The sequence below is a fragment of the Sarcophilus harrisii genome, chromosome 3 (genome assembly GCF_902635505.1).
Source record: "Sarcophilus harrisii chromosome 3, mSarHar1.11, whole genome shotgun sequence".
NCBI classification, from domain to species: domain Eukaryota; kingdom Metazoa; phylum Chordata; class Mammalia; order Dasyuromorphia; family Dasyuridae; genus Sarcophilus; species Sarcophilus harrisii.
The window spans coordinates 400,054,061-400,070,058 of record NC_045428.1 but is presented as its reverse complement, the minus strand read 5'-3'; the positions used below and the strand labels follow the sequence as shown (position 1 = coordinate 400,070,058).

At 33.5% G+C, this 15,998-nt stretch overlaps 1 protein-coding gene across 5 annotated transcripts in view; it reads left to right on the top strand.

Annotated features, from left to right (window-relative positions):
• Window positions 1–15,998, top strand: part of MAP3K20 (mitogen-activated protein kinase kinase kinase 20) — a 221,045-nt gene that overhangs the window by 144,329 nt on the left and 60,718 nt on the right. For 4 of the 5 annotated variants that reach the window (XM_023499294.2, XM_023499291.2, XM_012544823.3 and 1 more), the window contains exon 11: window positions 4,523–4,658. In XM_023499294.2, coding sequence (XP_023355062.1) covers window positions 4,523–4,658 — 136 coding nt within the window. Of the gene's footprint in view, window positions 1–4,522; window positions 4,659–9,418; window positions 15,167–15,998 lie in introns of those variants that run through there. The other variant, XM_012544824.3, reaches the window with a different exon arrangement.

Here is a 15,998-nt window from a genome sequence, read left to right as displayed (position 1 = left end):
ACTCCCTCCTTTCCTCCAAAACCTACCCCAAAGAATGAGAATAAATTTGTCTTTGTTTGCTTTGTTTTGGGAGGTTTCATCTGATTTTTATTCTAAAACTCCAGGACAAAGTTTAGGATTTTTTTCCCTATTAGTACAAATATTAAACAATTGATGATTCAGTGTTCCTCTTTTGGATCTTTGGTAGAGGGATTTAAAAAAAAACTATGTTTGTAATAATTGGTATGGAAAACTCTCAGTGTGGAAGCTCCCTCTATAGATTAAACAGAAACTCATCTTCACCTTTGATATAGACTTACAGCATTGTCTGGAGCATTGAGAAATGAAGTGACTTCTTTATAGTCATAGAGCCAGACTTGAATAGTGTCAAGACTTGAACCCACACCTTTCTGACTTTCTATCTGCTAAAGCAAAGCTGTTTCTAACTATTTAGTGATGTGACTTTGGTGATAAAGGTGCTTTGAAAATGTTATCCCTGTGTATTGGTGAACAAAGGAAAATGGGCTCTTTTTTCCCCTAAATGATTGGTTCACAAAGAACAAGTACTTGAGGGTGGCACAAGTAGCTGCTTTTTACCATTAATTACCTCACTTATTTTAACAAGGCACTTTTCAGACTACCTAATGTGATTAAAGCATATTATGATATTAATTGCTTTGCCAGATATCATCTTAGTGGGATATAAAGTTTTTGGTCCAAATTTAGATCTGCCTTGACACCTGCTCCATGGGGAAATTTACGTTGCTTAGTCTATTTTTAGTTATATACATGTACTTATTAGTGTAGGAAGCCACAACAGGGCAATGATTTACTCTGTTTCCCTGGAAGTGAAATGCCAAGCTTTGGAGGAGAGTTAACAGGTTTATTAGGTACAGCCATCCTTCATTTTCAACTTCCTAAACAAAGTTTTGGCTAGGTAGGGCAAGATGCTTATCTAATAGCTCTTGTTACTAATTGATCACAGTATCATAAATAATTTTTTCTTCTCTTTTTCAGTCTCTTTCCTTTTTTACCTACACTGACTCTCTTTTTCTTCTCTTTTTTTTTCCCCTCCTGTTTTGCCTTGGACTTGCCAATGACTTATAATGATATCTACTAACATTACTTATTTTGGGAGATACTGTCATACAATGTAAAAAGAGCTGAATTTGGGTTTTTAATCCTAGGTTTTAAATTCCAGCTCTGATACTCACTGCCAAAGTGATCTTAGGCAAGTCACTTAGGTAACTTTCTGAGGTCTCAGTTTCTAAAGAGAAAGCATCACACTAATCAAACCCTTCTAGCTCTAAAACATTAATTCTGTGATCCTAGTCAGGGTGTTTATTCGGATGTCAGAAATATAAGTATTGAGTCTGTAGAGATCATTTCAGAGAAAGTAACTAGAATTATTTTTCTTTACAAAAAGAAAAGAATAACTTAATAGAACTGATGAAGCTTTGTGTGATTCCTGATGCTATAGGTTCCAAAAACTTCTCTTGAAAGAACTTCTGTTTCTGAAAGGAGGAGTTCTTAACCAGTGTGTGTGTGTGTGTGTGTGTGTGTGCATGTGTGTGTTTGTGTGAATTGGTGTCATTATTCTGGAGAACAATTTGGAACTATGCCTAATGGACTCGAAAACTGTATATACATTCTGACCCAGCAATACCACGAAGTCTGTATCCCAAAAAGATGCATTAAAAGGTCAAAGGACCTATATGTAATATATATATATATATATATATATATATATATATATATATATATATATATATATATTAGTTCTTTTTGTGATGGCTAAGAATTGGAAATTGAGGTGATGCCCATCAATTGAGAAATGACTCAACAAACAGTGATATATGATTGTAATAGAATACTATTATGCTATATGAAATGATGTGTGGGATGGCTTCACAAAAACCTGGGAAGACATATATATATGAACTGATATCAAATGAAGTAAGCAGAGTTAGAAGAATATTGTACATAGTAATAGCAATATTGTAACAATGCTCAACTGTGAAAGACTTGGCTACTTTGATTAAGACTATGATCCAAAACAATTCCAAAGGAGCTATGATGAAAAATTCTATCCATCTTCAGAGAGAGAACTGATGAATTCTGAACACAGATTGAAGCTTATTATTTTCACCTTATTTTTCTTGTGTGTGTGTGTGTGTGTGTGTGTGTGTGTGTGCTTTCTAACTTGGCTAACATGGAAATATATTTTGCATGACTTAACATTATTGATATCACTTGCCTTCCCAAGATGTAAGAAAAGAGCAGAAAGGGGAGAGAGAATTTGAAACTCAAAATTTTTTAAAAAGTTAAAATGTTTAAAAATATGACTGAGAAAATTTAACAAAATAAAAATAAATTTTAAAAAGGAAAAGAAAAAAACACTATAATGTCCCTGAAGTAGAATAGAGTTAGTGCTGAGACGTTTTATCAAGAAGATTAAAGCAGCTATTATTGGAATTTTCAAATTACTCATTACTACTTTCAATGGTATTATTAGTTATCCAATTGAGACAAAGAAAAAAATTTAGATTTGTTCTTTTTTTAAGTAACAAGTATTTATTTTTTAATGTCCCTCCCACTACCACACTATTGAGTAAATTTTTAAAAATAGGATAAATAGCAAGTCTATCAGCATATACATATAGTATATATGCTGCATAGTCCAGCAAAACAAATGTCCAAAAATGAGTCCCTGCATTTTAAGTTCATCCCCTCTCTGTCAGATGGTAAATGGTGTGTTCTATTTGCATTCTTCTAGACTAATAGTCTAATGCAATGACCAGATTTCTAAAGTCTTTTAAAGTAGTTTTTCTCATTTTGTAAATTGTTGTTCTAATTTTGTTGACTTTGCTCTGCCTCAATTCATAAAGATTTTCTGAGTTTCCTTTGATACTGTCCATTTCATCATTTCTTACACTTACTCAATTATATGCATAAACTACCAAAACAATTACTATATATTTTGTATTCATGTAGAGCTCTTTATTTTTACTTTGCTGTATAGACCTATTAATGATATAGTTATACCAAAGAGGATGCATACTTTGCTAACTTTCTGGGTAAAATTCCAAATTGCTTTCCAGAATGAACCAATTCACTGTTCTATCAATAATGCACTAATTTACCCATTTTCCTAAAGCCCTTCCAACATTTGACATTTTTCTTTCTTTTTTATTATCTTTTCCAGACTGATAGACATGAAGTAGAACCTCAAAGTGCTTTAATTTGTATATCTTGAATTACTAGCAATTGAGAACATTTTTTCATATGGTGGTTGATAACTTGAATTTCTTACTTTGAAAACTGCCTGTTCTTATCCTGTGACCACTTATCTACTGGAGAAGTTGCTCTTGTTAGTATTTGAATCAGTTCCCTGTATACTTTAGAAATAAGTCCTCAATGAATGCTTGTCATTCATTATTATCAGTGGTACCATTACTTATTCAATTACTTATTCACAAGATATGGATCAGAGAAATGCAAATAAGACAGCTCTGAGGTACCATTACACACCTCTCAGATTGGCTAAGATGACAGAAAAAGATGATGATGAATACTGGAGAGGTGTGGGAAAACTGGTTCACCAATATGTTGCTGGTAGAGTTGTGAACTGATCCAGTTGTTCTGGAGAGCAATATGGAATTATGCCCAAAGGACTATCAAACTGTCCATACCCTTTGATCCAAAGGTCCTGTATCTCAAAGAGGGAAAATAAAAAGGGAAAAAGACCCACATGTCTAAAAATATTTGTAGCAGCCCTTTTTGTAGTGGTAAGGAACTGGAAACTGAGTGGGTGCCCATCAGTTGGTGAGTGGCTGAATAAACTATGGTATATGAATGTCATAGTATATTCTTGCTCTATAAGAAATTATCAGCAGGATGATTTCAGGGAGGACCGAAGAGACTTACATGAACTGATGCTAAGTGAAATGAACAGAACCAAGAGAACATTACACACTTTGACAACAATACTATATGATGATCAACTCTGATGGATGTGACGCTTTTCAATAGTGAGGTGTTTCAGGCTAGTTCCAATGATCCTGTGATGAAGAGAGCCATCTCCATCCAGAGAGGGGACTGTGGGAACTGAGTATGGATCACAGCATAGTGTTTTCACTTTTTTGTTGTAGTTTACTTGCATTTTGTTTTATTTCTCATTTTTTCCTTTTTTTGATATGATTTTTCTTGTGTATAATAATAATTGTGGAAATATATATAGAAGAATTGCATATGTTTAACATATATTAATTAGATAACTTGCCATCTAGAGGAGGAGGGGGAAGAGGGGAAAATTTTTTGAAACACAAGGTTTTGCAAGGGTTAAATTAAAATTATTTATATATATATTTTGAAAATAAAAATGTTTAACTAAAAAGAAAAGATTTCCCTCCTAGGTAACTAGATATTATATGATGTTTGAATTAGACTTAGCATTCTAATTTTATTTAACATTCTGATAGAACCTTTGAACAATTTATATCCATTGAGAAAAGCTAAGACTTACCTAATTGTCCTGATACAGATGTGAAATTGAGGCAACACTTGAGAGGCTAAAGAAACTGGAGCGTGATCTCAGCTTTAAAGAACAGGAGCTGAAGGAAAGAGAGAGACGACTAAAGATGTGGGAGCAAAAGCTGACAGAACAGTCCAATACTCCTGTAAGTATGTGCTATGACATGAGCCTACTCTTTGCCACTTCCCCTTTAAAGAGCATTTAGAAAGACTGGCTAAGCATGGCAGCATGGCGTCTACTCTCATTCTCTCTCCCCATGGCTTTGCAGGCACTAGTTTGATAGTAGCCCAATATTTACATCTGAGTGATATTCATATCAAATTTCAATTCATAAATGCACAGAAACCTATCAGCAAATTGTATTCTATTTTTGGCTCTGTATTTGAGAGCTCTTCTTTAGTCAGTGTCTTTATAGAAAAGAAGTTGGGTTTATTAATGTTATTTTATCATTACCTGCTGAATCTCAACTCTAAGAAAATATTCTTAAATGTTGATTAACTTTTAATATATCTCATTGATGATTAGCTAGTTCACTACCAATAGAACTGGTCAGCAGCTTGTACATTTACAAAATAACATTGCTAGAAGTAGTAGTTGAATTCAAATTTAATCATTTCCTCTGCTTTATATTTACCCACATACCTTAAATATGGACCAATTAAATTTCTATTGCAACCAGTTTGAATGTTCATGGTACAATTCATTAGTATTAGGATGATCACAGTGGGGCAGATACATAAAACAATGGATAGATATAAAAAGTAGATTCACTAAAGTATCTTGGTTTTTACAAATCTAGTTTTCTTTAGAGAAGCAATGTGGGAAATCTATTTGTTTTTTTAAAGAAGGAAGCTATTGTTTTTTTTAATAACCATCAAAAATAATGCAATTTTTATTTTCTTATAATGAGCAGAATTTTTCATTTTTAAATTCTGAAATTGATATGAAAATAAAACATGTCATTCAATTTCTTTCAATTTGCAGTTGATCTGAGTTGCTATATTAATCAAATCTCATCCCTTCTGCCTCCTCTGCCTCATTTTTAAAAAAGAAAATCATCTTATACATTAAAAGCCTAGACTCTGTAGTATTCTGGTCAGAGTTGGGGTCTCCATGTTAAAATATTTGTCATATAATTTTCCTAAATGAATATAAACATGTGTATGGTTTTTCTTAAATCTTACGGGAGATAAGGAACACACATGACTTTTTCTTGACTCAGAATTTTGAGAAAGGGGCTGTTCAGAATCAATAACATAGTCCTACTTTTATTAGTGATAAAAAAGAAAAGGAAAAGGATGATAAAAATTGTTACTTTACTATAAGAAATTCTTATTTCAAAAATAACTGGTTATAAAGGATACAAGTAAGAATTTTGATTCAATAATAAGAATAAACAACTAATATTTATCTAGTACTTATTCTGTGCCAAGCATTGTGCTGAGAGTTTTATGTTATTTTGTTTGATCTTCACAACAACTCTGGGAGGTAGGTGCTATTATTATCTCCCTTTTACAGATGAAGAAAGAGAAGTAAACAGAAGCTAACTGATTTGTCCAGGTTCACCCAGCTAATAAGTGTCTGATGCTAGATTTGAAGTTAGGTCTTCCTGATTCCAGCCCAGATCTCCTGGCTGCCCCTATCTTTACTATAAGAACTACCAAAGTAACATTGAATTGCATTGTATAAGTCTATTCCTAAATATTTAAAATATGGGGCATTTAAACAGTAATTGTATAGGAGAAAAAAATAAGTAATTCATTTGGAGATGATATTATTTCACGACCATTGGTATTAAACTCACAGCAGTTTATTTGCAAAGTCAGCCCTTACATATGAGAGCCATTTGTTCATACTGATTCAGATGCAAGCTAATTGCTTTATTTATAAGATGGCAAGAACCACTCTTACCACTGAATTTATTTTTGTTTTTGTTTTGTTTTGTTTTGTTGTTATTAGCGTAGGATTTTATCAGTACTGGATACTCCCAGTGATTAGCTTTTTCTACCTTTGCATAACATCACTTGCTCTGCAACTTAGTTTTAGGAAATCACCCTAGGCACTAAGGTTAAATGACTTGCCCATGATCCAAAATCAGTATGTATTAGAGGATGAATTTGAACTCAGGTCTTCTTGACCCTCTGAGAACAGCTCTCTACCTTGAGAGACAATAATTCTAAATACATAGAAATTTTAAACTATAAAGTACTACAAGGCAAGATTAACTTTATCCTATTTTATAAGAAGATACTTTGAATCACTTATAAGGATAGTTTGGAGGACTTTTCATGTCTTTTTTGCTTAGTTTCTTGGCATGGGTTATAGGAAGAATTCATGGAAATACAATAATACTATTATTGACCAGTCATGTTCTAGATAAGAAAACAAATATTTTATGCTCCTACAGATTGTTCTTTTATAATAATTTATTTCTACTTCAAGAAACTTCAAATAATGAAACTGGGCTAATGAATTCAGCTTTGGGCAGAAAGAGATGCAGCCTTAATGAGGACTTTCTTTTTATCACCTCTCTATTCCACCCCTCCCTATTAAAAGCAAGAGCCTTTCTGTACTCTACTTTTGGCTCACCTCTTCCATAGGGAGCTGACCTGCTGGGAGAAAAAATTGTTTTCACTCAAATAGTTTGTATTCAACGATTATTTCATTTGTGCATAGCATAGATCTGAATTCCCAATTGTCATTAAGTATTTTTTATATAATAAAAGTTTTAAAGAAATAATAGAGCTTTAAAGAAATGGTTGCAAAGATGGGTTAGATATTCAAATTAGTTGAATTCTCATCAATATGGCCAGTCATACTTGGGCAGTTCTTACATACTTCAAAAATTTTATGCTTTCATAAATTTGTGTCATTCTACTACTAACACAGATCAAGGACTTCCATTTGTTAGGTGATGTTCTTAATGAATTGTTATGGCCAAAATTTTTTTGGCCAATTTGATAACCAACTTTTTGGTGAACAGTTTCTGCTCCCTTTGCTAGCCTGGCACTGCATTCAATTTGTTGATAGTCCCACATGCAAAGCTTGTCCAACTTAGTGAAGTTTGTGTTTTTCTGACATAGATGACTTTTGAAAATCTAGGGATTACTTCCATGTCACAATGAGGCAATAAAGAAAAAGTGTCTTTGCATAACTGAATGAAAATAGAAGCATTCTTAGTAAAGCATTTACCCCTTATTTTGAAGGATGGACAGTTGGTTATACCACAGCCAGTTCCACAGTTATTAAAAGGAACTAACTTTCAAGTCATTGTTTGTTATGTTGAGACTAAGTCTTAGGTCAAATGATGTTGTGAAAAGGGAGTTCCTTATTTTTATTCTTGACGAATTAATTTTCTATGAGTAACTGGAATATACTAAAAATAAAAAAAGGCAATTCAGAATGATTTATGTAAACTCTTTATAGTTTGTTATGGCATAAAATAAGAAAGATTCCTGAAAATGAATAAAGAGTGGAGGTAGTTCTTAAGCACTTAACAGAGGGAGACTGCATTGGGCAGCTGGGAAATTTGACTGAAAAGGAGAAATACTCAGTTTCCAAAGCAAAAGGGCATAAAGAAAAATATTTTTCCACATCACTGCAGTCTTTCAGCTGGATTCTATGAAGTGACTTTTTTGTATTGACATCTCTAGAAGTATTTCCCTAATAGAATAAGATGTCATTCAAAAACTCAGTCATAACTTTAATGAAAGGATTGGAAAATCAGTTTTTAGACTCACAATATAAAGGTCATTCCAAGAGGACAGTAATTGCACACTGTGCCTAAATACTGGAACTAAATTGCTGTAAATCCTAATTTGGTTGACTTCCTTGAAAGAGAGCCAGTAACTTTGCCAGAGTTCATCTACTCTACCCTTTCTTGTTTTATAATTAACAACATGGAGGCAAATAGGTTGCCAAGGATTACATTTCATAGACAAAACATTGTATATGACTACCACAAACAGAAAACATTTTGAAAGCAAATACTACCAAAGCTAGTCTTAAAGAGAGGGAAATAGAATTAGAGGAAGGGGATAAAAGGACTCTAAATTGTTACTCTTCCTTATCAGCTTTCACATGTGGCTATTCATTTACTTATTTATGATTTTTTTAAGTGACCCAGAGAAGATATAGAAAATATTCACAGAATCACAGAATCTAGTATGTAGAAGGGACTTCAATAGCCAGTTAGTTCAACCTATATTATAACAAAGCCTGACATTTCAGTGATCATGAACAAATAAATTATTTAAATCAGAACTGCCCCCCAAATGCATAAGAAATGCAAAGAATTAAGGGATAGATTTCTTTTTCTAATTCAGGTCAATACTCAAATGTTACAACAGGAAAAAAGAAAGAAGTTGGCTGTCCTCGGTTTCCCAAAATGCTTTTGCCTGCTGAACTGTCTTTGCACATTTTCATAAACTATTCTTCTCTGGGCCAGGTTTTCTTGATTTCTTTGGTTTTGTTGGGATTTTTCATCTATTTCCTTTCACTTCTAAATGTGACAATTAAAATGAAAAATTTCTAAGGTAAAGTGAAGTGAACAGAAACTTAAGAGACTGCCACCAAACCATTTTGTCTATACAAAATGGAGGCTTGAAAAATTATAACATTTTCATTTGAAATCATGTTCCTTGTGGTTCTTCATAGACTTTCCACTGGAATTTGTACTGTCATTTGTAAAGAACAAAACAAAAATGAAACAAACTGAATTTAAATGAAATCCTTCACTGGTCCCTGAGTTCATTTCACTAACCGTTTTACCTTCTGTTTAATTCTAGCTTATCTTGTGGTGCCTGTTCCTTCAATCGAGTTTGGTTTTTAACTCTCCTTTTCTTTTTTTTTCTTTTCTTTTTTTTTTTTTTTTTTTTTACTTCTGTCCTTTCTTCCTTTTGATAGCTTCTCTTGCCTCTTGCTGCAAGAATGTCTGAGGAGTCATACTTTGAATCTAAGACAGAGGAATCAAACAGTGCAGAGATGTCATGTCAAATCACAGCAACAAGTAACGGGGAGGGAGATGGCATGAAGCAAAGTCTACAGGCCATGATGGTGATGGGCTTTGGGGATGTCTTCTCAATGAACAAAGCAGGAGCTGTCCTGCATTCGGGGATGCAGATAAACATGCAAGCCAAGCAGAATTCCTCCAAAACCACATCTAAGAGGAGGGGAAAGAAAATCAACATGGCCCTGGGGTTCAGTGAATTTGACATGTCAGAAGGTGACAATGATGATGACGGTGATGAGGATGACATGGATGACAGTAGTGAATGAAATCAGAATCCCAGAATTCTCTTAAGCCTGAAAGCAAAGTAATAAAAATTTAAATGTTCAGGAAAAGAAAGAAAGAAAGAAAGAAAGAAAGAAAGAAAGAAAGAAAGAAAGAAAGAAAGAAAGAAAGAAAGAAAGAAAGAAAAGAAAAGAAAAGAAAAGAAAAGAAACTTGTAATCTTGATCTATATGAAAAACAGTCAAGGAGGAAATCAAGCACTGTGGGTTGGTTGTTGTTGTTGGTTTTTTTAGGCCAGTCACATTTACTATGGCAGCACTCTGTTTAGACTACTACTGATTTATTTTTGCTTAATGAAATTTTGAAGGAAAATAAGAAAAATGTTAAGAAAAAATAGATGTAGCTCACAATTCAACTGTAATGTGGTGCCTGATTACAGAAATTTCTATGGCTTTAAAAAAAAAGTACAATTGACTTTCATGCTGAGGACATTTTAACATATTTGAAACATGAGTGTTTTGTATTGTATATTTGGCTTAATTTTATTTCCCTCTTACTATGCATAAAGATATTTGTATTTCAAGCAAATGCTCCTGGTTCCTATTTCAACCTAAATACTTGTTACTGCTATTAACCTCTTCTTAAATCAGAGCAGTAAATTTCTTACATAATTATTTTGTATGAAAATACGTGGTGATGTCAGAAATTCTTAGTTATGACTGAAATTTTTGACAAAAGAACTCGAGATCAAAAAAGGTTGTTTCAAACACCTATCTTCAGTAATACCCAAACAAAGAACATTTTCAACACCAAATTGCTATTTGTATAGGATCTCATCCCAGTGTCCTAGTGCTTCTTGAAACACAGTTGCTTAAAGTAAAACCTGAGCAATTTTATCAATAACATGTTAGTGAAAGGAAGACTACTCATCTTTGAAACTGACAGCAAATGTTAGAGTCCTTTATATTTATCTCTACAAGCCTTAGAGACTCTGCAAAGCACTTTCCTCTAAAATTTAGCTTGTGCTTTATGTAAATGAACTCTCATACCTTATGCATTAGAAAAAAGGCTCCTATTGATAGGGGGCACCCCCTCCCAGTCTTTTGGGCCCTAAACATGGCCCTACTCTCAATGGTCAGTAGAGATGGAATGGTAATTCTGGATCCTGAATCTATTTTTCAGAAGAACTTAACCATTGTGAAATAAAATTCAAAAGAAAAATGACCATAATTATTTAAAGGGAATAGCACTGATTCTGTATCTGAGTAGCTCTCCATCATAACCTAATCACTAATTTAGTTCTCATTCGCTTCCCCAGAATCATCTGTATGCTATGCCTCTTTCTGTATTGACTCAGAGATGCCAGTGCTTATACAGAGTAGCTGATAGTTATTTCTCTAGTGGCTGCTTGAGAAACCTGGAAAAGTTAAGATGTTTTCTAAATGAAATAATGTCAGCAATTTGTTTTCAGACTAAATTATGAGGCAATATTTTTCCTTAAAACTAAATCCCATAAAAATGACTTTAGTGGCATTTTTCCCCTTAAGAAAACCTAAAGAAAGACCATCACAGAGATTATTAATTATATGTGTATCCATTGCCATTTCTAATCACATTAGCTGATCCAAAGCCTTCTAGGGTTTGAAAATGTCTATTCACCTATAAGCCTTTAGAAAGTTTTTTTTTTTTTTTTACTACTATAAAGAGATATGTATAAGTTGTGCCAGCTTCCCCATTTGGAGTAAATATTAAGATTTTTTTGCAAGTGATATGTGAAGCAATTCATCATACCAGTGGAGCTAAAAACTGAAAGAGTGACCTTGATAAGTTTTCTCTTTTAGAAGTCAGTTTGAGTACTTTTTGCTCCTGTAGTCACTGGGAGCGTGAAGCTAAAGGAAGATAGCTTCCAAAAAGAGAAAAATAGTATAATGCTAGGAACATAAACAGGTGAATTCTCTTGTACCCTGAGAGCTATTACAGAGCATTAGTGTCCACTGGTCAAATTCTCCTGGACTGAGCTGTTTACAGTTAGCAAGACACTTTTGGAATACCAATGTCTTAAGTATGCATTAGAATGTGTGCTAAGTCAATATAAAGAAGGATTAGGTTCATGATGACCCCTGTTGACTGACCTTTGCATTAGAGACTGGTTTGTGAAATGCTACAGAAAAGATAATACTCCTCTCACTCTTCCCACATGGGTAGCGCCTAGTGACTAAAGTACTCATGTCCTCTATTGTTCTCGTGAGGGTCTGATGCTTTCTAAAATCTTAGGTAGAACTATTAGTGAAGCAGTAGACAAAAGAAGAGAGATGAAGGAAAGACTTTCTTGCTAGGATCCCAAAAAAGGAGAGAGAAGAGTGCTTCAAAACCTTCCTCTTGCATAAGCAAAGACAAATTTGTCTATGCCTGCTACTCCTTACCTCTAGGAACTTCATATATTGAAAAACAAAAACAGTAACAACAAAACCCTTACCTTTTGACCAACAAATTAAAACATACAAATTAATGGGAAAATGGGATTTTTTTTCCTTTTAATATGGAAATTAATTGGAAGATTTTTGTGTTACACATCAGAACCCAAAGAGTCAAGGACTGCAGTATTATGTGCTTTAGTTTTGCTACTAAAACCTAGCTGCTTTTCTTAACTTATGTTTCTTTGTCAAATTCTCCATCAGTGTAGGATTAGCAATAGCCGACCATGATCAAACCAACCTATACTATAAAAGACCCAACACCATAGAGGAGGAGAGTGTGTATTCTTCTCTTCCTGGAGTTGCATGAATTCCTTCCTAATATCCAGGGAACACTTAGTAATTTCACTGCTTTGAAGCAATCTATCACCTTCATTTGTCCAGAAAAGTCCAGGCATCCCTAAAAGTCAACCACTATATTCATAATTAGCAGAAAAAGGCAAAAGAGACTCTCAATTTAGAGATGAAGAAATGGAGAACAAGGAAAGGCAAAGTGACTTATTTTCTCTAGGTCATACAACAAATTCGATTCAATTCAACAATTATTAAATATTGTGTGTGTGTGTGTGTGTGTGTGTGAAATAGAATCCATTTCTAACTTCTATAGTTATTTACTACATGTGCTGGATAATGCACATTTCTAATAAACTTCATTTAGGTCAGGGCTAGTTGATAGTAATTTTGAATGGAATCATATTTCAACACAATTGGTGAAAAGTAAGACATTGATCATGGTTAAACCTGAATTTTGAAAACTTCCTGCTACCACATCATCATTTCCTATGAGAATTATCCTTTATCCAGCATCATTTGATAGAATTTAGGAAACCACAGATTCTTCTTTGAACTTTTAAAGAAAACACTTTTTTAAATTAGTCACAAAGGTTTTAATCTACTTTTATTCAGTTTCCACTCAATTGTAGAATATCTCCCCCAAAACCTAACATGCTAGTGTAGATTTTATCTCACAACTTTTAATTCATTAAAAATAAGTACAATTTTTTAGTAAGGACAGTTTGGGAAATACTGAAAATTTTCAATATTAAAATGAGAATTGGATCTCTACATTTTTATAATAATTGTTAGTACCAGACATCTAAATTTTAATATTTTGACTTAATTAATAAGGTTATTCAAGTAGACACTGACAGCTTTACATTCATATTAGGTGTCCACAGCTCTTCTCCTTCAGGAGTAATAAATCATATTGCCAAAGTCAGAGCATGCATTTTCAAAATAATAGCTACTACATGTACACTCAGCCAGAATTAAGACTATCCATAGCCTTTATCTTCTCAGCACCAAGAATAACAGGGGTAGAATTAGTTTCCAAGGAGAAATGAGCTATTGAGATAATTAAGAAGGACAAAATCTAACTGGTTCATTCTCAATTATACTGACTCCTCAGTTCTCAGAGAGAAAATTCAAGTAAGTAGCTTTGTTATATGATTTTAGCTTTCCCTTTACTCATTTTTTTAAACAGAAATGTCTTATTTTATACCAACACCAAAGTAAGGGACTCATTTCAAATTGTGGGATCAGTGATGATAAAGACCTTGGTTTTTTCAGACTTTATCAAACAGTTTAATTAGTCACAGTGCAAGTGGCAGTTAGTCACATTTTAAATGGACATGTTTACGGTTAAAGGAAGTAGGATAAAATAAATCATTGCTGTTGTGTATTACCTGTGTGAACTGTAGCAAGTAGTTAAACTCCTGTGAGTTCAATTTCATTTTCTCTAAAATAAGAGGATTGCCCTAAGTGATTTTTGAGATCATTCCCAGATAAATTTATGATTCTTATAATCCTTTAGTCAGTTTAGATATTTTGGAATTAGACTTCATTAGGTTCAGGGAACTTAATAGTCAGGTCAACCCATCAACAAACATTTATTAAGCACTTAGTATGTATGTACCAGGCAGTGTGTTAAGCACTGGGGTACAAAGAAAGATAAAAACATGTAAGACTCAGAACAGAACTCCATAGTAAAGCTACAGACTTGGCTGTATCTTTTTTTCTTTTCTTTAACTCAAAGAAGTAAAGAATTTATGAGTGATAATAAAAAAAATCAGTTATTCCAAATTAAATATTATTACACTAGCCATAGTTTGCCACATGTCAGAATAAAACCATACTACACAAATACTACTAAGGTGTTACTAGCCAACTCAACTTCACCTACATATTTTGTTCATTTTCTTTCTGTAATCAAGCACCTTTTTACAGGTTTTGCAAAAGACCTCTTTTCTAAGATAGCATTTAAATATTGTCTCAGAGACAATCTATTCTATTCTTTGCCTTTTAATGTAGCTTGATGGGCACACTCGCAGCATTTTCTACAATGAAAAATTAGCTACTACCAGGAAAATCTGGAGGACAAAACATTTCATTTTCTCCCCCAGACTTCAACTTAGCGTGCGCATTCTAATGCCTGTGTGGAGCTTTCTGGTGTGGGAATATTAACTTCAGATTTAGTTTCAAGCACCTATATTAAATATTTTATATTGTGTGCTGAATGTTATAATACCTTTTTAATGTCAGATACAGTACACTGCATTTATTGCTTTTGCACTCTTGAAAAAGTTTTGTACTAAATAATAGAAAATGATACTATTTATACTCTTTAAGTGTGGTCAGATGAGCTTTCAATCACAGTGGTTTTTTAAAAAATATTTTTTTTCTCTCATTCTGTTGGGATATTATTCTGAGCAAGGCCGGTGCCAGAATTTTGTATAAGAATCTGTATGGAGCATGAAATTATAGTTTTGTGTGGTGAGACTTTTCCGTCATTGTCTTACTTCCTAGTAGGAACTTAATATTCCAATACAAAGCCAGCAATGTATTCAGTAATCTCAATGGTGTCATACATTTCATTTTGATGTGAACTTTTTCCTTTGCTTTCCTTTGTTCTAAAACTCTATTTTGCAATAAACATTTTGACAGTAAATTCTTTGGTTATGTGTTGCTGTGTACGCAATGTCTGTGTTAGCTTGGATCCCCAAATACCTTCAAAAGGGATGATTGTCACATGCTTCCTACTTCTCCACCCCCCCCCCATCCTCTATGCAGTGCACATAGACATTCAGTTTAAAAAAAAAAATCAGTAAAAGGAATGAACTGATATGATAATGGGGTAGAGGATCAGGTAAAAAATTTTTTTATCTCAGAGGAAAACAACCAAGAACTATGGGGTTACTGTGTGTGTTACCATGACCCTAATGATTCTCCGATTGAAGATATTTATTTATATTGACTATATTTATATGATGTAATATGAAGAAAATGATAAGCCACTAAGTGCTTAGAGACTGTCATGTTCTTTTTTCTGTGTCCAATTTCATTCTGAAGCATGACAGCCTTTCCCCCAATGAGACTTTGTAATATTATATCTTTTCATGTCCTCCAATGGGTTCTACCAATGAGGTATCCAAACTGCAGAGCCTACTGACCTCTTCTTTAAGGGTTTGGGGATGAGTCATCCTTAAGGTCTTCATTTGTGTAAGCTCAAAGGACACATTCTATTCACGCATCTTATAGTCTTCAGAAAAATAGCACCAAAATTACTGACTTTGACCACTACAAATTTATCCATAAATAAGATATCATCCAACATATGTTCATTTCTAGATTGTTAATGACTTCACATTTGGGATCTGTATGGCATCCTCATACTGTCCCACCATGGTAAGGGGTGGGGGAGGGAAGAAATTTAGCTGAATCACACAAAATATTTCTTCAGTCTTCTGTGAACTGATCAAAAATTTCTCATTTGGCATTTG